This window comes from Tachyglossus aculeatus, chromosome X4, assembly GCF_015852505.1.
Source record: "Tachyglossus aculeatus isolate mTacAcu1 chromosome X4, mTacAcu1.pri, whole genome shotgun sequence".
NCBI lineage: Eukaryota > Metazoa > Chordata > Mammalia > Monotremata > Tachyglossidae > Tachyglossus > Tachyglossus aculeatus.
The window spans coordinates 60,094,719-60,118,432 of NC_052098.1; the positions used below are offsets into that span (position 1 = coordinate 60,094,719).

At 48.1% G+C, this 23,714-nt stretch overlaps 1 protein-coding gene across 2 annotated transcripts in view; it reads left to right on the forward strand.

Moving 5' to 3' along the window:
- Positions 1–5,654: 5,654 nt before the first annotated feature.
- DCAF10 (DDB1 and CUL4 associated factor 10) overlaps positions 5,655–23,714 on the forward strand; it is a 61,339-nt gene continuing 43,279 nt past the window's right edge. The window contains exons 1-4 of one of the 2 annotated variants that reach the window (XM_038769422.1): positions 5,655–5,738; positions 11,978–12,154; positions 20,005–20,104; positions 20,789–20,919. In XM_038769422.1, coding sequence (XP_038625350.1) covers positions 5,691–5,738; positions 11,978–12,154; positions 20,005–20,104; positions 20,789–20,919 — 456 coding nt within the window. In that variant the 5' untranslated portion in view covers positions 5,655–5,690. Of the gene's footprint in view, positions 5,739–11,977; positions 12,155–20,004; positions 20,105–20,788; positions 20,920–23,714 lie in introns of those variants that run through there. The other variant, XM_038769423.1, reaches the window with a different exon arrangement.

Here is a 23,714-nt window from a genome sequence, read left to right on the forward strand (position 1 = left end):
TACATACATAAGTGCTGTGGGCTGGGAGGGGAGATGAATAAAGGGAGCCAGTCAGAGTGATTCAGAAGGGAGTTGGAAAGGAAAAGAGGGCTTAGTCAGGGAAGGCCTCTTGGACGAGATGTGCCTTCAGTACGGTTTTGAAGGGAGGGAGAGTAATTGTCTGTCGGATATGAGGAGGGAGGGCGTTCCAGAGGCAGGACGTGGGCGAGAGGTTGGCAGTGAGATAGATGAGATGGAGGTACAGTGAGAAGATTAGCATTAGAGGGGCGAGGTGTGTGGGCTGGATTGTGAAGATAATCCTTACTCTTCAGTAGCATTTAATGGTTACCCATTCTTCTACACGTCACTCAAAAACTCCTGGCCATTGGCTTCAGGGCACTCCAAGCTCTCTCCCTCCTACTTACCCACTCTCTTTTCCCACTCAGGTGTACAGGCGTACTTAGTTATTGATTTTGACCACTCTAGCTGTAAACATTTTTCTGTTTGCTCTTTAAGAGCAGGGAACGTGTCACTTCTTTATTCCGTACTTTCCGAGGGCCGAGAACAGTGCACCACACCAAGGAGATGTGTAATAAATGCTACTACTGTTACTAAACCCCAGCTCACTCTGTTCCTCTTGCTGTGCCTTGTTTTCACCTCTCCCGCCTCTGACCCCTTGCTCATGCATTCATTCAATTGTATTTATTGAGTGCTTACTGAGTGCAGAGCACTGTACGAAGCGCTTGGGAAATACAATTCGGCAACAGACAGGGACAATCCCTACCCAACAACGGGCTCGTGCCCTCCCCTTTCAAATCTGACAGACCGTTGTTCTCCCCATTATCAAAGCCCTTTTGAAATCACATCTCCTCCAGGAGGCCTTCCCAGCTTAAGTTTTTTCTCCCTGGGACTGTGAGCCCACTATTGGGTAGGGACTGTCTCTATATGTTGCCAACTTGTACTTCCCAAGCGCTTAGTACAGTGCTCTGCACACAGTAAGTGCTCAATAAATACGATTGATGATGATGATGATCCCCCCCCTCCTCAAAAATCTCCAGTGGCTGCCTGCCAACCTGCGCATCAAGCAAAAACTCCTCACTCGGCTTCAAGGCTGTCCATCCCCTCGCCCCCTCCTACCTCACCTCCCTTCTGTCCTTCTCCAGCCCAGCCCGCACCCTCCGTCCTCTGCCGCTAACCTCCTCACTGTGCCTCGTTCTCGCCCGTCCCGCCGTCGACCCCTGGCCCACATCCACCCCCTGGCCTGGAATGCCCTCCCTCCACACAACCGCCAAGCTCGCTCTCTTCCTTCCTTCAAAGCCCTACTGAGAGCTCACCTCCTCCAAGAGGCCTTCCCAGACTGAGCCCCCTTTTTCCTCGCCTCCTCCCCATCCCCCCCCGCCCTACCTCCTTCCCCTCCCCACAGCACCTGTATATATGTTTGTACAGATTTATTACAGTATTTTACTTGTACATATTTACTATTCTATTTATTTTGTTAATGATGTGCATCTAGCTTTACTTCTATTTATTCTGTTGACTTGACACCTGCCCACATGTTTTGTTTTGTTGTCTGTCTCCCCCTTCTAGACTGTGAGCCCGTTGGTGGGTAGGGACCGCCTCTATATGTTGCCAACTCGTACTTCCAAAGCGCTTAGTACAGTGCTCTGCACACAGTAAGCGCTCAATAAATATGATTGAATGAATGAACTCCCTCCTCCTCCTCTATATCTGACAGACCTCCGCTCTCCCCACCCTACTGAGAGCTCACCTCCTCCAGGAGGCCTTCCCAGACTGAGCCCCCCTTTTCCTCTGCTCCTCATCCCCCCACCTTAGCCCCTACTCTCTCCCTCCGCTCTACCCCCTTCCCCACCCCACAGCACTTGTGTTTATTTGTACATATTCATTATTCTATTTATTTTATTAATGATGTATATGTAGCTATAATTCTATGCCTGTCTACTTGTTTTGTTGTCTGTTTCCCCCCTTCTAGACTGTGAGCCCGTTGTTGGGTAGGGACTGTCTCTCTATGTCGCCAACTTGTACTTCCCAAGCGCTTAGTACAGTGCTCTGCACACAGTAAGCACTCAATAAATACGATTGAATGAATGAATGAAGTCCCTATAAAAATCTTATCTCTTCCAAGAAGGCTTCCCTGTCTAAGCCTTCCCTTCTGTGTCCTCTTCGAACTTGGGTTTGAACCCCTTAAGTACTTTGACATTCACACCCCCGCCCCGCAGAATTTAGGTACATATCCATATTCTAATTTCTTTTCATGTAAGCTCCTGTGGGCTGGGATCCTGTCTGCCAACTCCACTGTACTGAACTTCCCCATGTAAGTGCTTAGTACAGCACACAGTAAGTGCTCCATAAATACCATTGATCGACTGATCCATAATCCATTTTTCCAATCTTTTCTGCTATCATTCATTCATTCAATCGTATTTATTGAGCACTTACTATGTGCAGAGCACTGTACTAAGCGCTTGGAAAGTACAATTCGGCAACAAATAGAGACAATCCCTGCCCAACAACGGGCTCACGGTCTAGAAGGGGAGAGACAGACAATATAAAACAAAACGAGACAAAACAAGTAGACAGGCAAACTCCTTCACCACTTCAGTCAAAATGAATGGCATTTATTGATTGTTTACTATGTGCAGAGCACTGGACTAAACATAAAAGCCAGCTCTGAGCAAATACAAGCACTTAGTATAGCGCTCTGCAAATAGTAAGTGCTGAACAAATGTCACTGTTGGGTTAAAATTCCTCCTAAATTCCCAGCTCCTCCAACGAGCTTTCCTTAATTCATTCACTCAATCAGTCGTATTTATTGAACGTTTTCTGCATGCAGAGCACTGTATTAAGTGCTTAGGAGAGTACAACATAACAATATAACATACTCATTCCCTGCCCAAAACGAGCTTACAATCTATCCATAACTCATTTCATGTCTGTCCTCCCGGCTAGACTGTAAGCTCCTTCAGGGCCGTGATTGTGTCTTCTAAGTCTATTGCTTTTTTAATGGCATTTATTATGCGCTTACTGTGTGCCAGACACTGTTCTAAGCGCTGGGGTGGATACAGGCTAATCAGGTTGGACACAGTCCCTGTCGCACATGGGGGCTCACAGTCTTAATCCCTATTTTCCAGATGAGGTAACTGAGGCCCAGAGTAGTGAAGTGACTTGCCCAAGGTCACGCAGCAGACAGGTGGCGGAGCTGGGATTCGAACCCAGGTCCTTCTGACTCCCAGGCCTGTGCTCTAGCCACTAGGCCACCCTGCTTCTAGACTGCTTAATTCGGGAGGCAGCGTACTTAATCACGGTGCTTAATGAGTCCATGTGATTGACTGATTGAGGGGGCAGATAGGGGAGGGGAAAGAAAGGGGGGGGGCACCCAAAAAAAATTAGTTTTTAAGCACTTAGTATGTGCTAAAAGCTGAGGCAAGCAGCATGGCGTAGTGGATAGAGCACCGGTCTGGGACTCAAAAGGTCATGGGTTCTAATCCCGGCTCCACCACTTGTCTGCTGTGTGGCCTTGGGCAAGCCACTTCACTTCTCTGTGCCTCAGTTGCCTCATCTGTAAAATGGGGATTGAGACTGTGAGCCCCATGCAGGACAGGGACTGTGTCCAACTCGATTTCCTTGTATCCGCCCTAGCGCTTAGTTCAGTGCTTGGCACATAGTAAGCTCTTGACAAATACCACAATTACTATTATGGAGCATGGGCTTTGGAGTCAGAGGTCAGGGGTTCAAATCCCGGCTCCGCCACTTGTCAGCTGTGTGACTTTGGGCAAGTCACTGCACTTCTCTGGGCCTCAGTTCCCTCCTCTGTAAAATGGGGATTAAGACTGTGAGCCCCCTGGGGGACAACCTGATCACCTTGTAACCTCCCCAGCGCTTAGAACAGTGCTTTGCATATAGTAAGCGCTTAATAAATGCCATCATTATTATTATTATTAAATTCCAACCAGGCACAGTCCGTGTTCCATAGGCAGAACAGTGGCTTAGTGGAAAGAGCACGGCCTTGGGAGTCAGGTGGTGGGTTCTAATCCCCGCTCCGCCACTTGTCTGCTGTGTGACCTTGGACAAGTCACTTCACTTCTGTGTGCCTCAGTTACCTCATTTTAAAAATGGGGATTAAGACTGTGAGCCCCATGTGGGACAACCTGATGACCTTGTACTTAACCCAGCGCTTAAAACAGGGCTTGGCAAATAGTAAACGCTTAAATACCATCTTTGTTATTATTATTATCTCCATTTTCCAGGTGAAAAAACCGAGGCCCAGAGAAGTGCAATGACTTACCCAAGGCGACATAACAGGCAAGCGGTGGGGCTGGGATTAGATCCCGGGTTTTGGGCCTCCCAGCCCTGTGTTCCTTCCATGGACAGGGTGGGGGGAAGCGAGAGGGGGTCGAGGAGGGAGCCAGGAGGAAAAAAAAAAAAGAAATGAATAATGATAATAATGAGTAATAATTCTTAATGAATAGAAGTGATTGATTGAGGGGGTAGGGAGCTGAAGGAAAAGACAAAGGGAGAAGCTGGATGAACTGATGGAGGGGGTACAAAGTGAAGGAAAAGATAAAGGGAGAGGCTGGATGGAGGGGGTAGAAAGTGAAGGAAAAAATAAAGGGAGAGGCTGGATGGAGGGGGTAGAAAGTGAAGGAAAAAATAAAGGGAGAGGCTGGATGAACTGATGGAGGGGATAGAAAGTGAAGGAAAAGATAAAGGGAGAGGCTGGATGGAGGGGGTAGAAACTGAAGGAAAAAATAAAGGGAGAGGCTGGATGAACTGATGGAGGGGATAGAAAGTGAAGGAAAAGACATAGGGAGCGGCTGGATGAACTGATGGAGGGGGGTAGAAAGTGAAGGAAAAGATAAAGGGAGAGGCTGGAGGCTGGATGAACTGATGGAGGGGGTAGAAAGTGAAGGAAAAGGCATAGGGAGAGGCTGGAGGCTGGATGAACTGATGGAGGGGGTAGAAAGTGAAGGAAAAGATAAAAGGGGGAGGCTGGATGAACTGATGGAGGGGGTAGAAAGTGAAGGAAAAGACAACATAAGGAGAGGCTGGAGGCCGGATGAACTGATGGAGGGGGTAGAAAGTGAAGGAAAAGATAAAGGGAGAGGCTGGATGAACTGATGGAGGGGGTAGAAAATGAAGGAAAAGAAAAGAGAAGCAGTGTGGCTCTATGGAAAGAGCATGGGCTTTGGAGTCGGAGGTCATGGGTTCAAATCCCGACTCCGCCACTTGTCAGCTGGGTGACTTTGGGCAAGTCACTTCACTTCTCTGGGCCTCAGTTCCCTCATCTGGAAAATGGGGATTAAGACTGTGAGCCCCCCGGGGGATAACCTGATCACCTCGTAACCTCCCCAGCGCTTTGCACATAGTAAGCGCTTAATAAATGCCATTATTATTATTATTATAAAGGGAGAGGCTGGATGAACCGATGGAGGGGGGTAGAAAGTGAAGGAAAAGATAAAGGGAGAGGCTGGACGGAGGGGGGAAGAAAGCTGAGGGAAAAGATAAAGATAAATGCCCAATTGGACTTCCCAAGCGCTTAGTCCAGTGCTCGACACCCAGTAGGCGCTCAATAAATACGACGGAATGAATGAATGAATAAAGGGCGAGGCTGCATGAGGCGAAAGAGGCAGGGCGTTGGGCGGGGGAGGAAGGAGGAAGGGAGGGAGTTACCTGCTCCCCTCAGGGCTCGCGCCATGGCCGCCCTCCTGGGCCGTCTCCTCAGCGGGCCCGGCCGGCCCCAGGTCAGTCGCCGGCCCCCGGGGGGGGGGAAGATGGTAGTATTTGCTAAGCGCCTCCTCTGTGCCAAACACTGCTCTAAGCGCTGGGGCACCGAGAAGGGGCGGGCGGGTTGGGGGCTCTGGGGAGGGGGCCGCTGAGGCGATGGCGGCCGCGCCGTTTCCTCACCCGGCCGAGGCGGCGGCGGCTGCTCTCGTCCCGCGGAGTTTTTCCAACTTTCCCAGCGAAACGACTGGAAAAGGCCGTTTGGGAAGGAGGGATGGAAGGCCTTGAGGCAGGCCTGGAAAGAGCTTTTTTTGGGGGCTGCCGTTTTAAAGTGGCCCCCCCAGTGTGGGGAAAATCCCCTCAAACCGACTGGAAATCCACCATTCATTCATTCAGTCGTATTTATTGAGCGCCTACTGTGTGCAGACACTATACTGAGCGCTTCGGCAACAGATAGAGACCATCCCTACCCAACAAGTTCCCTCCCGGCTCGGTCGTCCATTCGGTCAGTCGTGTTTAGAGAAGCAGCGTGGCTCGGTGGAAAGAGCCCGGGCTTGGGAGTCAGAGGTCGTGGGTTCGAATCCTGCCTCCGCCACTTGTCAGCTGGGTGACCTTGGGCAAGCCACTTCAATCCGTCAATCAGTCGTATTTATTGAGCGCTTACTGTGTGCAGAGCACTGTACTAAGCGCTTGGGAACATAGAGAGACAGTCCCTACCCAACAGTGGGCTCACAGTCACGCTTCACTTCTCTGGGCCTCAGTTACCTCATCTGGAAAATGGGGATTGTTACTATAAGCCCCACGTGGGACAACCTGATCACCTTGTATCCCCCCCAGCGCTTGGAACAGTGCTTTGCACATAGTAAGCGCTTAACAAATGCCATCATCATTATTATTATTATTTATTGAGCACTTGCTGAGTGCAGAGCACTATACTGAGCGCTGGGGAAAGTACAATGCGGCAGTAAAGAGAGACAATCCCTGCCCACAACGAGCTCACAGTTTGAGGGGGTGGGAGGCCAATTGCTTTGGACTTGAGCGAAATCTGAAACTCATGGTAAAAAAACCCCCCATCGCTCTGTTGAACATGGTTTCAGGGGGGCTTTCAAGTTTTTCTCTGACTTTTGCAGGTGTGTCCTTCCCCCCGTCCCCTCTCCCCCATCCAGGGCTGAGATTTTAGCTGTCGATCAAGCCGTGGTTCTTACTGAGCTCCGAGGACCGAGTGCGGAGCACTGGACTAAGCACTTGGGAGAGTACAACACAACAGAGTGGGCACCGGCCCTGCCCACCGTGAGCTTTCTCGCAGAAATTTCTCGGCCACTTTAACCTTGTTTACGGATGTGAACCCTAAATAAGAAGAGACAGTTTTAAGGTTCACGGTAGCGAACCGGTTCTTAAATGCTTTGCACATAGTGAGCGCTTAATAAATGCCATCATCATTATTATTATCATGCGTACTCCCCAAAGCGTGCCGTTTAATTCGTTTTTAGCTATGGTATGGATTGAACAACAACAAAAAACCCCCTTAAACTTGGAGGGGCACTACATTTTTCGCAGTTGTTGTTTTCTCTGTTGTGTAAGACAGAAGAGGGATCGCGAAGTTGAGCAACCTGGTCACATAGCCATGAACGGAATCCAGGACCTGTAATTCACCACAGTCGGCTGAGAACCATTGGCCAACAGTCAGAGAAAACAAGCCAAATCAAATATCTGTAACCCATAAGAGGAAGTGTGGGTCCAATGCTCTACCCTGGAATTGAATTTCTAAGAAAAGGCAGTGTAAAGCTTAAACTTCCTTGAACGCAGCTGCGCAGATGTATTCTTCCAGCTAATCCAAATCCCCAAAGCCCCCTTAACTAACTGTAGACTGTTAGCTCCTCGTGGGCAGGGAGCATGTCTTCCAAGGTGTATTGTATTCTCCTGAATGCTTCTTACAGCGTCTATGATAAGCGCACAATAAATACTACTGATTGATTGGCCACCTAAAGTGCTTGAAGCAGTTTGGGGTTTGAGTAACATCCATTGGTGGCCTCATTAGCAACCATTGCTCTAGGGTTTCCATAGGACTAGGATCCACTGAACTGAATAATAATAATAATAATGGCATTTATTAAGCGCTTACTATGTGCAAAGCACCGTTCTAAGCGCTGGGGAGGTTACAAGGTGACCAGGTTGTCCCACGGGGGGGCTTACACAGTCTTAATCCCCATTTTACAGATGAGGTAACTGAGGCCCAGAGAAGTTAAGTGATTTGCCCAAAGTCACACAGCTGACAAGCGGTGGAGTCGGAATTTGAACCCATGACCTCTGACTACAAAGCCCGGGCTCTTTCCACTGAGCCACGCTGCTTCTCTAGTGCTAATGCTTTTCATTCTCTAGTGCTTTTCATTCAGTGTGAATGAAATGCACACTGAACTGTGCGATGCCCCTGTGTTCCAGGGATTCATTCAGTCGTATTTACTGAGCGCTTACTGAGAGCAGAGCACTGTACTAAACGCTTGGAAAGTACAATTCAGCAGCAAGTAGAGACAGTCCCTGCCCACAACGGGCTCACGGTCTAGAAGGGGGAGACAGGCATCAAAACGAGTAAACAGGCATCAATAGCATCAATAAAAATAAGGAGAATTATAGATATATACACATCATTAATATAAATAAATAGAATTATAAAAATTACATATAAACACAAGTGCTGTGGGGGCAGGAGGGTAGACAGAAGGGAGTGAGTCGGCGATGGGGAGGGGAGGAGGATCAGAGGGAAAGGGGGGCTTAGTCTGGGAAGGCCTCCTGGAGGAGGTGAGCCTTCAGTAGGGCTTTGAAGGGGGGGAAGTGTGATTGTTTTGGCGGATTTGAGGAGGGAGGGCATTCTGGGCCTGAGGTAGGACGTGGGCCAGGGGTCGACGGGTGGGACAGGTGAGAATGAGGCACAGTGAGAAGGTTAGCACCAGAGGGCTGGGCTGTAGAAGGAGAGAAGGGAGGTGAGGTAGGAGGGGGCAAGGTGATGGAGAGCTTTGATGCTAATAGGAGTTTTTGCTTGATACGGAGGTTGCTAGGCAACTACTGGAGATTTTTGAGGAGGGGGATGACATGCCCAGGGATTGACAAGTATTTCACTTGAGAGTTCATAAAATGTTGGGAGTGCGGATTATTAGCTACCGGAAAAATCTCAATTTACTATTCTAACAGTGCCTAGATAATGGGCCTTTTTCCTGCGTAAATACTTAAAGGAATTTTAATATTGAAAGTTTTCAAGATACTGCCGTACCCTGGCTATGAACACTAATGTTTTATTCAATTCATAACATTATTTCTCATCTAGTTATTTATCTTTCCATTATTTTGGTGTGGAAATTCACAAGTTTGAGAGATGTGAAATGTCTTCCTTCGGGCACACATGTAAATTCTGAATGTCTGGGCTTATCGCAATAATGATAATAATAATGATGGCATTTGTTAAGCGCTTACTATGTGCAAAGCACTGTTAAAAGCGCTGGGGGGGATACAAGGTGATCAGGTTGTCCCGCGTGGGGCTCACAGGCTTCATCCCCATTCTACAGATGAGGTAACTGAGGCTCCGAGAAGTTAAGTGACTTGCCCAAGGTCACACAGCAGGCACGTGGTGGAGCCGGGGTTCAAACCCATGAATGAAGGTGTCTCAATCAATCAATCGTATTTATTGAGCGCTTACTATGTGCAGAGCACTGTACTAAGTGCTTAAGTCTCAGTAAGCGCTTAGCTAAGCGCTAAGTACTAGTCTCGGGAGAGATTACCTGATACCAAGAGTTGAAATGCTATTTTTCAGCCTAGTAATGTCATAAATCGGTCATATTTATTGAGCACTTACTGGGTGCAGAGCACTGTACTAAGTGCTTGGGAGAATACAATATAGCAATATAACAGATACATCCCTTGCTCACAGTGAGCTTTCAGTCTGGAGGGGGAGACAGGCATTAATATAAATAAATAAATTACAGGTGTGTGTGTAAGTGGTGGGGAGGTGAATAGAGAAAGCAATTTGGGATGATGTAGAAGGGAATGGGAGGGAAGGAAATGAGGGCTTAGGGAAGGCTTTATGGAGGAGATTTCCCTTCAATTGTGAGACTATAGAGAGGGAGAGAGATCAGGACTGGAGATGCAGATTTGGTGGTTTGAAGCCATGGGTGCGAATGAGTTCTCCAAGGGAGAGAGTATAGATGGAGAGTAGAAGGGGACCCAGAACTGAACCTTGAGGGATACCCACAGTTAAGGGGTGGGAGGCAGAGGAGGAGCCCGCAAAAGAGATTGAGGATGAGCGGCCAGAGAGATGAGGAGGAGAAGACAGTGTCAGTGAAGCCGAGAATGAGAATGACGTTCCCAGGATTAAAAGAGATTGGTGTGGGGGCTGGTATCCTTCTTTTTACAGGCCTGAGCAGTTGTTTTTTTGGTCAGGCCAGAAGTTTCATGTGTCGTGAGGGATAAATTTCAGAACTTTTCAAAGTTGACAGAAGGAAAAAATTGGACATTTTTCCTGATGCCAACTTCAAATTAAGCGTGGAACTTAATTTCTAGGTACTAGTATTGATTCCGAATATCTATTCAACTTACTCTGCCCGAGTTAATCCTGTGAAGCAGTTTTTCATTGCTAGTCGTGAAGAGACGAGGAAGATGGCAGCAGCACAGAAATGTGATTAGATAACAGGAGTTCTGTCAAGTAGCTTCTTGTTCTTCTAAAGTGAATACTTAGGAGAAAAAAAAAGTTAATCACTTTGCAAACTTAGTGCTTAAAATCAACCGAACTACAGAAACCTGACGATGGACTCAATCACGACAGGACAAAGGCCTTGGAGTTATTGTTGTCTATTTCTGCCAACCATTCGGCAGCACCAGCTAAAATGGTCAACAAAATACAGGGCATCCTGGGGCAGGGGATAGAGAAGAAAGCTAAAGAATCCTCAAAAGGGCAAGGATCGTGTCTACCAACTCTGTTGTATTGTCCTCTCTTGAAGCGCTTTGCACAGTGCTCTGCACGTAGAAGCGCTCACTAAATACCATTGAGCGATGGTGTGCACTTCTGATTGCCGAGCTTTAAAAGTACATAGTAGAGCTGGAGAGGATACAGGGAAGGAGGAACCAAGATGGAGCTGAGGAAAGATGGAAAATATTGGGATTCTCCAGTTTGGCTAGATGGAAGGCTGAGAGAGGGCATGATTAAAATGAGTAGAGTTTACAAACTCCCAAAGGGGATAGACAGGGGGAATGTACCACGTGTTATTCACTGAATTCCCGAACACCAGGATCAGTATTTATTAAGTGCTTACTCTGTGCAGAGCTCTGTGCTCAGTTTTTGGGAGAGTACAGTAGGATTAGTAGAAATGATCCCTGCCTACAAGGAGCTTCCTGTCTAGTGAGGGAAGGGGCATCCTTTGAAGTTGGAGGGTAATAATAATAATAATTTTGGTATTTGTTCAGTGCTTACTATGTGCAACGCACTGTTCTAAGCGCTGGGGAGGTTACAAGGTAATCAGGTTGTCCCAAGGGGGGCTCACAGCTTTAATCCCCATTTTACAGATGAGGTAACTGAGGCCCAGAGAAGTGAAGTGACTTGCCCAAAGTCACACAGCTGACAGTTGGCGGAGCCGGGATTTGAACCCATGACCTCTGACACCAAAGCCCGGGCTCTTTCCATTGAGCCACACTGCCAAAACAAGCGTGTCTTAATACAGCAGGTCAGTTAGGGTCAAATGATGCATCCCCAACCATTAGGACACAGAGGCAGACTTCTGGCCTGGCTGGGTCTTTGGTTTGACTCCGTAATAACATTGCTTAGATGTTCTTAATAACGATTTTTAAAAATATATCAATGAACAGGACATCTGAAATATGTTTCCCATAAAGCACGGGCCGGGAGTCAGAGAGACCCGGGTTCTAATCCTGGTTCCGCCACGTGTCTGCTGTGTGACCTTGGGCAAGTCACTTAACTCCTCTGGGTTTCAGTTACCGCATCTGTAAAATGGGGATTTAAGCGTGTGAGCCCCATGGGGGACGGGGCTCTGTCCAACCTGATTAACTCGTATCTATCGCAGCGTGTAGAACAGTGCTGGGCACATAGTAAGCACTTAACAAGTACCATAATTATTATAAGGTAAGGTAAGCATGAAATACACTTAAATCCTGTAATTTTAGATTATTCTCACGAAGGAAAAAAGTTGACTGAAAAATCTAATACCAAACAAAAATGTCCTGATTTCCTCCCCCCTCCCCTGCCCCGCATCTCCTTTAGTCTTCATCGCGTTTCATGTTAAGTGGTCTTTGGAGTCGATTCCAAGTGGCAACAACAAATGAGGCATATAGTAATGAGCCTGCAAATTCTACCAAACCTCCTGGACGCTATCCCGTTCCCTACAAAAAGGACCTGCCCTTCGATATCGTGGAGCTCATGGAAGAAGTCGAGCAGAAGGTAAGAACATCTTCTACAGAGTTGAGAAGATTCTTTGGAATTTCAGGAACTGAAGAGCCGTTCTGATTCAGACGGCATTCGATTCCAAGATTTGGCTATGCTTTTTCGCGATACCGCAGATTTTCTGTCTCCTCTGGCGGAGCCTTCTCTTCCTCATTCCAGATTTCATTCTGATCAGAGGGGCAGTGGAGTGCTTCTGTCTCCCATGCGTATCACATTTGACTGACCAGATTTCTTATTAGGCATCTTTACCCCCTTCAATCCCATACGTTCTGAAGTGGTTTCCTAGAGCTCTCTCTGTGGTAGAACTTTATAATATTATGGAAATACACTGAAAAGACAGCTAGAAGCATCTCTGTCAGATTCTTCTTCAAATGCCGTCGAGTCGTTTCCGGCCCATAGCGATTCCGGACACACCCTCTTCAGAACGTCCCGTCTTCTTTCATAAAATCGTTCTGGTGCGTGTAGACGTACGGTTTTCTTGGTAAAGATACAGAAGTGGTTTACCGTTCCTTTCTTTCGTGAGGTAAAAACTTGAGTCTCTGCCGTCGTCTTTGATCAATGTTTTGATCGCTTGATCATCCGCCTTTGACTCTTTTCCATGCCGCTGCTGCCCAGCACAGGTGAATTGACTTTGACGCTTCGGTTTGGGCGCCTTTCCATTATGGGCCGCCTTATACGGCCTACCCCTAAACTTCATGCTCCTATGCAGACTCTCCCGCCACAATGAGGAATCGATTCATAGGAGAGTCTGTCGGATGATTTTGAAAGAATACTAAGACACCCAAATTGAATCTGGAAAGGCATATTCTGTGTCTGGGCACTTTTAATCCCAAAATGCTAAAGTATAACTAGATATCTTTGTATCTAGGTTGCCTGGCTTTGATGGAGGGGAGCTATACCAAAAAGCTCTAAATACCCGCCGCCCCTCCATTCTGCCACCTTTCCTGAGTAATCGGGTTGAGTTGTCATTCCCGCTGCCAGAAAGGAACCACAGAAGTATCTTTGGCGTTAGGAGGAGGCCATTTTCTCATACCAAGGAAAGGCTTCCTCTAACTACTGTGTAAATTTGGCTTCAAGTTCCCTGTCTCTGTGAGCTGAAATCAGGAAACTCCATGAAGACATTTCTGCACCCTTTATGGTTTCAGAGAAAATCAAAATCTGAAGCGCAGCTTTCAGGTAGCCTTAGATCAGCAATTTAGGACGCAAGCAAAATTTTACAAGTACACTGAAATCCCGTGTCAGCCCAAAGTGATCATAACAGAAAGAATTCAAGAAAAAAAATGACAAGAATGTTTGCATTAGCACTGCGGAATCTTTCATCCATTATCTTATTCGCCTTTATATTGTGAGCCCCATGTGGGATAGGAACTGTGTCCTATCTGCTTATATTGTGTCTGCTCCAGCGCTTAGCGCACATAGAACATGCTTAACGAATACCACTATTTTGAAAATGATCATCAATAATAATAACGAAAGAAGTAATTATGGGGAAATCTGGTGCAAACAGATGGCAGAGGAAGGGATCCGATGAGGTTGAATGCTTCTGTATGAGATGTGTCGGGTGGTGGGAGGGGAGGGAAGGTGTGGTTTGAGACCTATGTCATCTTTGGGGATCAGGATTCCCAACTGATAAAAAAGGGCTCTTCGTGGCTCATGTGAAGAGGAATGTAGCCTGTGAAAGCATGTTATGCGCTGATGACTAAGAAGCTGGTTGCACATAAGATGCTGCGAGAACAGAGTCCCGCTTTTATGTATCACAAGAACCCAGATAGGCTAAACCAAGACAGCCGCTTCCACGGGATTTGGCATCAGTCAATCAACCGTATTGGTTGAGTGCTTACCGTTCGAAGAGCACCGCACTAAGCACTTGTACAATATAACAGAGTTGGTAGACACGTTCCCTGCTCACAACGAGCTTACGGGCTAGGGGAAGGTAAGGAAACTATCCACCCCCCCCCACCTCCTGAAGCTGGAAAAGGTCTAGATAAGGAGCCAAGAGGCTCTCCCTCGACCGTAAGCTCGGCGTGGGCAGAGAACATGTCTACCGACTCTGTTACGTTGTACTCTCCCAAACGCTTAGTACAGTGCTCTGCTCCCAGTAGGAGCTCGATCGATTGACCCTGGCCGTTACAGGGTTTTCTCTCCCCCTTTGCTGGTTTCTGGAGCCAGACTGGTGGCATCTCTCGCCTCCAGCACCCGAGCCGTTCGCCCGCTTCACTCCCAGATAGCCTAGGGTCAGTTCTGGGGATCAGGTGGGTAACGGGGCTCTGGAACCACCGTGGCGATGGTGTAAATCTCACAGGGCCGAGCCGGGCGGTCTTTTAGCCGCTCCGAACCCCAGAGCCGCCGTCTTCTGCCTCTGCCACCCTATGAGACTAGCCCCAGCACAGCTGGCCTGTTCTGGGCTAGAGCCAAAGCTATTGCTGCCTGGCTGGAGATGGCAGATGCAGCAATGGTGGCAGTGATAGAAGATGGAGACAGCATGAAAGCCTGGGGTAACTTTCCTCTCCCTTCCCTCTCCCCCTCGCTCCTTTTTTTCCCTTTCTCCCCGCCCCCCAAGAGCCCCACTCCTCAAAACTCTGCCTCAAGTTCATCCCTGCTCTCAAAGAGAAAAGTTTCACCCTTTGGCTATATTAACCTAAGAAGGATAGCTAGTTGTCAGTATTGGCTTAATGACTGTTTTCTGAACTCTGCATCCAGAACGGGCATCTAGTGACTCCCAATTGTAGCTAATGATGTGGCCGAGTTTTTTTTTTCCCCTTTGTTTTCCTAACCTCCAGAGTGGATTCAGCAATATGTTCTCCTTAGAGCCGCGTTCGAGGGTTGCACGTAATTGTAGCTGGTGCGGAATCCAGTGAACCGGTCGATGCCCGTTAGCCGTAGCCGGCCTCAGGAATGGTACTTATGAAGCAAGAAAAGTGAATTGTTTAATATTGAGTTTACCGTTGGTAAATCAGGTGTTGGTAGTGGCAAACCCACATTTCTTCTTTGATTTAAATAGGGTCTGCAGAAAGACTGCAGATATTTTCAGTGTCATTTCAAATGACTTTTACAGATACAGTGTCCTGGGTAACAACCCCCGACCAGCCCCCACCGCCACCCGCCAGATCCCCGTAGGTTTTCCACCATTCATTCATTCATTCATTCATATTTATGGAGCGCTTACTGTGTGCATTCATTCATTCATTCATTTGGTCGTATTTATTGAGCACCTACTGTGTGCAGAGCACTGTACTAAGCGCTCGGCAATATATAGAGACGTTCCCTACCCAACAACGGGCTCACAGTCGAGAAGGGGAAGACAGACAACAAAACAAGTAGACAGGTGTCAATACCATCAGAATAAATAGAATTATAGCTATATACACATCGTTAATAAAATAGAGTAATAAATATGTACAGATAAATTAATAGAGTAATAAATATGTACAGATATATACAAGTGCTGTGGGGAGGGGAAGGGGTAGGGCAGAGGGAGGGGGGGGGCGATGGAGGGAAGGAGGAGGAGGAGAGGAAAAAAAGGGGTCTCAGTCTGGGGAAAGACAGGGGTAAGAAGTTTGGGGAGGAGGTTAAATGCCTTGGACAGCTGGCAGGAGCAAGGGGTGTGAGAGTGCATTTGGAAGAATTATTTCTGTCAGGAAGAGGAGAAGGCAAAACTGAAGCAGGTAAGAATGAATTCAAAGTGGACAAGGACACACAGGTGTCTGGATCTCCACCAACCATACTGTGCAGACAGAGCGCATAATCAGAGAAAGCACACCGTGGAGGTGATGAAGAGTTGTAGGTTAGTGGTATGAGGTGGCGGAGGGATGGGGAGCTAGGGGATTGTGTTCAGTAGAAAGCGTGGTAGTGAGGGTGCCAATTTGTCGGAGAGAGAGCAGGTAAGGTTTTGGTTTGTTACTGGAATTTCAGAGTTGGTGAGGGTAGAATTTGTGCAGTGATTAGGGACTATGAGATCGAGTGTGTACCCAAGTTGGTGAGGGGTGGGGTGGAGCAGGTGGCCATTGGAGTTGAGGAGTGAGAAGAGGTGGGCAGTGGAAGCATCGTCAGGGACAACCGCATGTAAGTTGAAGTCCCCAGGGATCAATACGAGATTGAGAATGAGAGAAGAAATGTGAGAAAGAGATCAGAATGGTTCAGAGTACTGGAAGAGGGGGCTGCGGGGTGGTAGATGAGCTGTTACTAGTAACCGTATTGGGTAGAACACGGCTCAGTGGAAAGAGCCCGGGCTTTGGAGTCAGAGGTCATGGGTTCAAATCCCGGCTCCGCCCACTGTCAGCTGTGTGGCTTTGGGCAGGACACTTAACTTCTCCGTGCCTCGGTTACGTCATCCGTAAAATGGGGATTCGAACTGCGAGCCCCCCGTGGGACAACCTGATCTCCCCAGTGCTTAGAACAGCGCTTTGCACATAGTAAGTGCTGAACAAATACCATCGTTAGTAGGGGCATTTGCTGTGGACTGAAAGGAATGTAAAGAGAAGGATGGGAGAGGTGGCGTAGTGGCTCTGTAGAGTGAGAAGGAAGCCAACTTCTCCCCCCTTTCCAGTTGAGTCTTGTGGAGTGGGCGAAGACGAGCAGCAGGGGAGACAGTGTCATCTGAGGTTTCAGTGATGGTGAGTAGGAGTCGTAACTGGGACAGCAACAGGTCGAGAATGAAGGGGAACTTTCCCGTAAAGGAGCAGGGGTTCCACAGGTCACACTTGTCTGCGGGGGGTGGGCAGCATGAAGGGGTGAGGAGGGAGATGAAGAAGGGCGGCGATGGAACAGAATGTCAGGGTTGGGTCGTGGGCAGCACAGGAGATGGGGAGGGGCTGGAGGGGAGTGAGTTGAGGAGGGCCAGTGGAGGGGGATGAGGAGGGATACTGGCCAGGGGGAAGAAGGGACTAAGCGCACGTGGGGAGCCTAGGGGATTCAAGAAAAGAAAGTCTGGAGCTGCAGCAGCTGAGCTAGAAGCAGCACAGGCCTGGGAATCCGAGGGTCATGGGTTCTAATCCTGACTCTGCCACTAGTCTGATGTGGGCAAGTCACTTCTCTGGGCTTCAGTTATCTCATCTGTAAAATGAGGATTGAGACCGTGAGCCCCATTTGGGACATGGGCTGTGTCCAACCCGATTTGCTTGTATCCACCCCAGCTCTCCGTCCAGTGCCTGGTGCTTAAATACTACAATTACTATTATTATTATTAATAAAGAACGCAGTGCATGTTCTTCTAGTAGATAGGCGGTTGACTTAGCGGCTTTCAGATGGGGAGCTCCCCACAGTGAATAGATAAATGTTAGTAAGTCCTTAGCTACTAACAGGCCAGTGTTGGCAAGTCATTGAAGCAGCTTGGGCTAGTGAATAGAGCACTTATCTGGGAGTTGTAAGAACCTGGGGCACCAACTTGTCTGTTGTGTGATGTTGGGCAAGTCACTTAACTTCTCTGTGCCTCAGTTATCTCATCTGTAAGGTGGGGGTTAAGAATGTGGGCCCTAAATAGGATGTGGAACTGTGTCCAACCTAATTAGCTTGTATCCACCCCAGCCCTTTGTCATAGTCAGCACTTAAGAAATACCATAAAAAACAACAACAAAAAATGGGTGAGTGCTACTAATTTGTTAGTTGTAAATGGCTGAATTGTTAACACATTATTTTCACCTTGGTGCATTCCCTGTTCAAATCACTGTCCTGCTTCTCCGGCGAGATCGATCGGGGGATTGGCGATTCCTTCCACAGGCAGTGGCCCAGGTCCTGTGTGCATGACTGGGTGGAGGGGGGAGGGAAGGGCGGATTTCAGCGATCTTGTGAGGTGGGACAGGTTTCAGCGATGGATTGAATATGTGGATTGAATGAGAGAGAGGAGTCTAGGATAATGCCAAGGTTACAGGCTTGTGAGACGGGAAGGGTGGTGGTGCCGTCTACAGTGATGGGGGAGTCAGGAGGAGGACAGGGTCTGGGTGAGAAGATAAGGAGCTCTGTTTTGGACGTGTTAAGCTTGAGGTGACGGGAGGACATCCAAGTAGAGATGTCTTGAAGGCAGGAGGAAAGGCGAGCCTGCAGAGCGGGAGAGAGATCAGGGCCGGAGATGGAGATGTGGGGGTCATCCGCATAGAGATGGTAGTCGAAGCCATCGGAGTGAATGAGTTCTTCAAGGGGGATGGAGGCTAAAAGGGGACCCAAAACCGAAACCCCCGCGAGGGACCCTCCTAAACCACACACCTCCTCCTAACTTTCCCAGCATTCATGGCCTAGTGGAAAGAGCCCGGGTTTGGGAGTCAGAAGACCTGGGTTCTAATCCTGGCTCTGCCACTTTCCTGCACTTTATGACCTCGGGCAAGTCACTTCTCCGTGCCTCAGTTCCCTCAACTGTAAAATGGGCATTAAATACCTGTTCTCCCTCCTACTTAGACTGTGAGCCCCATGTGGGACAGGGGCTCTGTCCGACCCTAGAGCTCAGAACGCTGTTTGACACGTAGTAAGTGCATAATAAATACCGTTAAAAAAAACCCCAAAGACCTGTGATCCAGGGTCTGTGTCTGATCTGCATATACTGTAGCTACCTCAGCACTTAGTACAGTGCTTGGTACACAGTAGGCGCTTAACAAAAGAGCATAGTCTAGTGGAAAGGACACAGGCCCAGGAGTCAGAGGCCCTGGGTTCTAATCCTGGCTCTGCCACATGTCTGCTGTGGGACCTAGGGCAAGTCACTTAACTTCTCTGTGCCCCAGTTCCCTCAGCAGAGAAGCAGCGTGGCTCAATGGAAAGAGCCCGGGCTTCGGAGACAAATCCCAGCTCCATCAATTGTCAGCTGTGTGACTTTGGGCAAGTCACTTAACTTCTCTGGGCCTCAGTTCCCTCATCTGTAAAATGGGGATTAAGACTGTGAGCCCCACGTGGGATGACCTGATCACCTTGTATCTACCCCAGCATTTAGAACAGTGCTCGGCACATAGTAAGCGCTTAATGAATGCCATTATTATTATTATTATTATTCTCTGTGCCTCAGTTACCACCTCTATAAAATGAGGATTGAGACTTTGAGCCCTAGGTGGGACAGGAACCGTGTCCAACTCGATTATGTTGTATCTAAGTAGAGCACTTAGTACAGTTCCTGGCACGTAGTAAGCACTTCATAGATACCATAAAAACCCCAAACAAATACTGCAGTTATTATCATCGTCAATATCATCAATAACACCACTGTCTTCTCCGACCCAAAATCTCACAGCATTGATGTGATTGACTCCTCGGTATCTTAACATTCAGTCCGTCACGAAATTCTGCCAGTTCTTTCTCCAGAATAGTTCTTGGCTCCCCCACTTCCTTTGCACTTAAATGGCCCCCACCTTGGTTCCACCCCTCATCGTTTTCCAGTTAGATTACCGTTTCAGTCTTCTCACTGGTCTCTCCGCCGCCAACCTCTTCAGTCTGTACTGCATTCAGGAGCCCATATCACCTTGCTAAAATGGGGTTCTGCTGACATCTGTCCCCTCTCAAAAACCTGCAATGGCTTCCCTTTGTGTCAAGCAAAGGTCATAGTAGCCATTGGAAAGAAACAAAAAACCCATGAAAAAAGGTAAAGGTATATTCTTCTTCCGCTCCCTCCTCCCTGCTTTCTTCTTCCTCTTTCCCCCCCACTTCTCATTTGTTAAACGCCGGGTCGATTCAGATTAATCCGGTTGGACACAGTCCATTTCCCACATGGGGCTCATCTTTTTTCTAGAATATATGTTCCTCCAGGACAGACACTGACTTTTAAATGTACCTGCTTTACTATAGAGCTGCTACTATTTGGTGGCTACTCAACTATTAACAGTAATGCTGCTTTTATTTTAACGACACCCACTTTTCCCCCCTTTTTTGTACAGACTGGATTTTTGCCAAATGTGTTTAAGGTGCTGTCTCATCGGCCTGAAGAATTCAGAGCTTTCTTCGCTTACTACAATGCCATTATCAATAAACAAACAGGTAAACCATTACCTTTATATTTTTTCAGGCTGTGTTAGTGGGGAAAATTCTGATCCTCGTCACTTTCTAATAGTTTTCCAAAAGACGTGTGTCAACCACCCTGATGCTTAAAATGAAGCTAGAATAGGCTGTTGGAATGCTGAACCTGAAAGTACATGTGAACAGAACTGTCGTAATGCGCTGTGTTGACCTAATTCATCTTTCCATTATCTCTCTAGAGGAATAGCCTTCTTTTTTAGAACTATTTGACCCACACACTTGCAACTGCTTTTTAAAAAGTATGCTTATGCCTTCTCTGGCCAAGTTAGGAGAGGGGAGGCATTCACCTGATGCGAGTCAGAAAAAAAGCTGCTATTAAGTAAAAAAAAAAATAGAGGTGTGTTCTTTTTTCTCTGGAGTTATCCCAATTAGCTGTCTACCGTCAATCACATTTACTTTGTGCAGAGCACTGTACTAAATGCTTGGGAGAGTACAATATAGTTGTCTACATTGATTGGACAATCACCCTCGACTTACCATTTCCCCGTGCGTACGTAGATTCTACCACGGGGGACGTACGGGAAAAATCAATAGACCAGCTCCGGTGGTCTCCGGCGAAACCTCAGAGATGTCTGCCTTTTGAGGGGACTTGTGGGGTTGTGTGTCTCTATTTTTTTCTACAAGTGTTTTTTCCACTTTCTTCAGGACGACTCAGCAAGGCAGACAAAGAGCTCATCATTGTGGCTACAAGTGCTGCTAATAGATGCTCCTACTGTGTGGTCGCCCACAGCGCACTTCATAGAGTCTATTCCAAAAACCCCGTCCTGGCCGATCAGGTTAGAATTTGCACCTTTAAAATACAATTGAGGCTGCTATCGTTACGCCTAGTTTGTGGCCGGAGAATCTCCCGACTTCTAAAGTGAGTCTGAGAACCGTGTTTCTCCAATACTGCTACTAACTGTGCTATTTAAGCGCTTACCGTGTAAGCGCTGGGGTAGATACAAGATAATCAGATCCCACAGGGGGCTCACAGTCTGTGTAGGAGGGAGAACAGGATTGATTCCCCATTTGGCAGATGAGGGAACTGAGGCACAGAGAAGTGACTTGCCCAAGGTCACACAGCAGACCAGTGGCGGAACTGGGAACCCAAGTCCTTTGATTCCCGGGCCCGTACTTTTTCCGCTAGGCCTCGCCGTTCCTCAGATGTTTGGGACTGCAACACCTCTCTTCCCAGTCTTCGTGGACTGGGAAGAGACTTTGGCCCTTTGACCGGGCTTCCTGACTAGTGTGCCGTGACCCACCAGTGCATAGTGGGAAAACTCCAAGTGCACCGCGATACTTTTGCTGCTTCTCCATCTGTAATTTCACCTCGGACGTGTGCTCCTAAATCACTGGAATACCCCTGTGCGTTCGCGATGATCCTTCCAAGTGGCCTCCTGACCCTAGGCCTTTGGGAGTGTGCCTTCATGGATGTAGTGAAGTCCAGAACCAGGATGCCACCTCTGCACAAGACAGTCTGTGAGCCCTCACCCTCCATCCCGTACCCACTGGGAAAGGAAGCGTATAAGACAGATACCCATCGACCACTTAGTCGTGTGTTAAGAATGACCCCAGGGTCACTAGAACTGCTTTTATTGGGTCAGACTCAGGCTCCCACTAGCCCAGTATCCTTGCTCCGAAAAGGGCGTCTGGATGCTTGGAAGAACTGTGGGACAGCTGCCCTCCTGTGCATCCATCTTAGTGATGAGGAATGTTTCATCCCATTTCATTACTTTCCCCTCTACCACCTTAATATTCCCTCAAATAACCCATTGCGGACCGCTTCATGAATTTATCCAAACCCGATTTGATTGGATAGTTTCTCCCGGCACGCTTCCTGGGGGAGCGAGCCCTAAGTGCTTAAAAACCCACTGTGCGGATGGCTTATCGATCAATTGTATTTAGTGAACGCTTACTGGGTACGGAGCACTGTACTGAGCACTCGGGAGAGTACAGTATAACAGAGTTGGCAGACATGTCCCCTGCCCACGGCGAGCGTACAGTCTAGAGGGGGAGGCAGACATAAATAAATGAATTATGGATATGTACGTAAGTGCCGTGGGGCTGAGGGAGGGATGAATAAAGGGTGAAAATCCAAATGCAGGGGCGACGCAGAAGGGAGTGGGAGAAGCGGAAATGAGGGCCTAGTTGGGGAAGGCCTCTTGGAGGAGATGCACATTATTATTATTATTATTATTTTAACCTATTAGCTTCACGCTTCTTCAGACACTGTGGTCTGTAGTGAACAGCACTTCCGTCCTTGCCCTGCCTTCATCCCTTAGGCCTTTGAAAGTTCAATTCTGCGCCTTCTCCGTCTTTGTCTTTCCAGCCCTTTGTCTCTTTCTTAAGCTTTTTCTTTCTTTCTTTCTCCCCCCACCTATCTTCGTTACCCGGGCCTGTTCGGGTAGACCCTTGCATTCCTGTATCCTTCACAGCTGGCCATATCTGCTCCACACATCCTTACACAGGATGTATGCCTGCCAAGGGATGGATGCAAGGGATGGATGCCGCTCAATGCCGAGTAAAACTCGCCACCCCCAAACTAGCTCCCCGACGCTCCGGGCTACTCTGGTGGTCTCTTAGGGCAATCCAGAGAAGAGGTGTCTTGTTCTACTGCTGGAGGGGTCCCGGGGGTGTATAGAGGTGAAGAGGATGATGGAAGTTTCCAGGAACCTTAAGCTGAAAGCCAGTGTCAGATTGGTCGGGGGCCCAATTTTGCAGGGTGTCAGGGTGAATACTCTACCAATGTCTACCAAGTTCTCCATCACCTCGCCCCCTCCTACCTCACCTCCCTTCTGTCCTCCTACAGCCCAGCCCGCCCACTCCGCTCCTCTGGTGCTAATTTTCTCACTGTCCCTCGTTCTCGCCTGTCCTGCCGTCGACCCCTGCCCCGCGTCCTACCTCTGGCATGGAATGCCCTCCCTCCTCAAATCTGCCAAGCTAGCACACTTCCCCCCCTTCAAAGCCCTACTGAAAGCTCACCACCTCCAGGAGGCCTTCCCAGACTAAGCTCCCCTTCTCCTCCCCGTCACCCCGACTCACTCCCTTTCCTCTACTCCCCGTCCCCACCCCGCAGCACTTGTGTGTATATCTGTACATCTTTATAATTTTAATTCTATGTGGTTTTTTTGATGTGTCTATAATTCTGTTTCTTTATAATGATGCTACCGATGCCTGTTTACTTGTTTTGATGTCTGTCTTCCCCCCCTTCTAGACCGTGAGCTCGTTGTGGGCAGGGATTGTCTCAATTTTGGGCTGAATTGTACTTTCCAAGCGCCTAGTACAGCGCTCTGCACACAGTAGGTGCTCAATAGCTACGATTGAACGAATGAATGAAATACTCTTGGCCTGACCCCAAATTCCTTGGGCCATCAATAGCCAAAGTAGCAAACGTCCAAGAGCCAGTTCACAGCTTGGCTAGTCCAGGAAAGCCTCTTGAAAGTCGACGTCCAATTTGTGCTCTTACTGTAACTTCATTTGATTATCGGGATGAGTTTAGTTGCTTTCGTTGGCTTAGTGTTAATAATATCATCGTCAGCGATGATTGTTGCTCAACAACTGCGAACCAAGCGCTGAACACGGCACTTCGGGA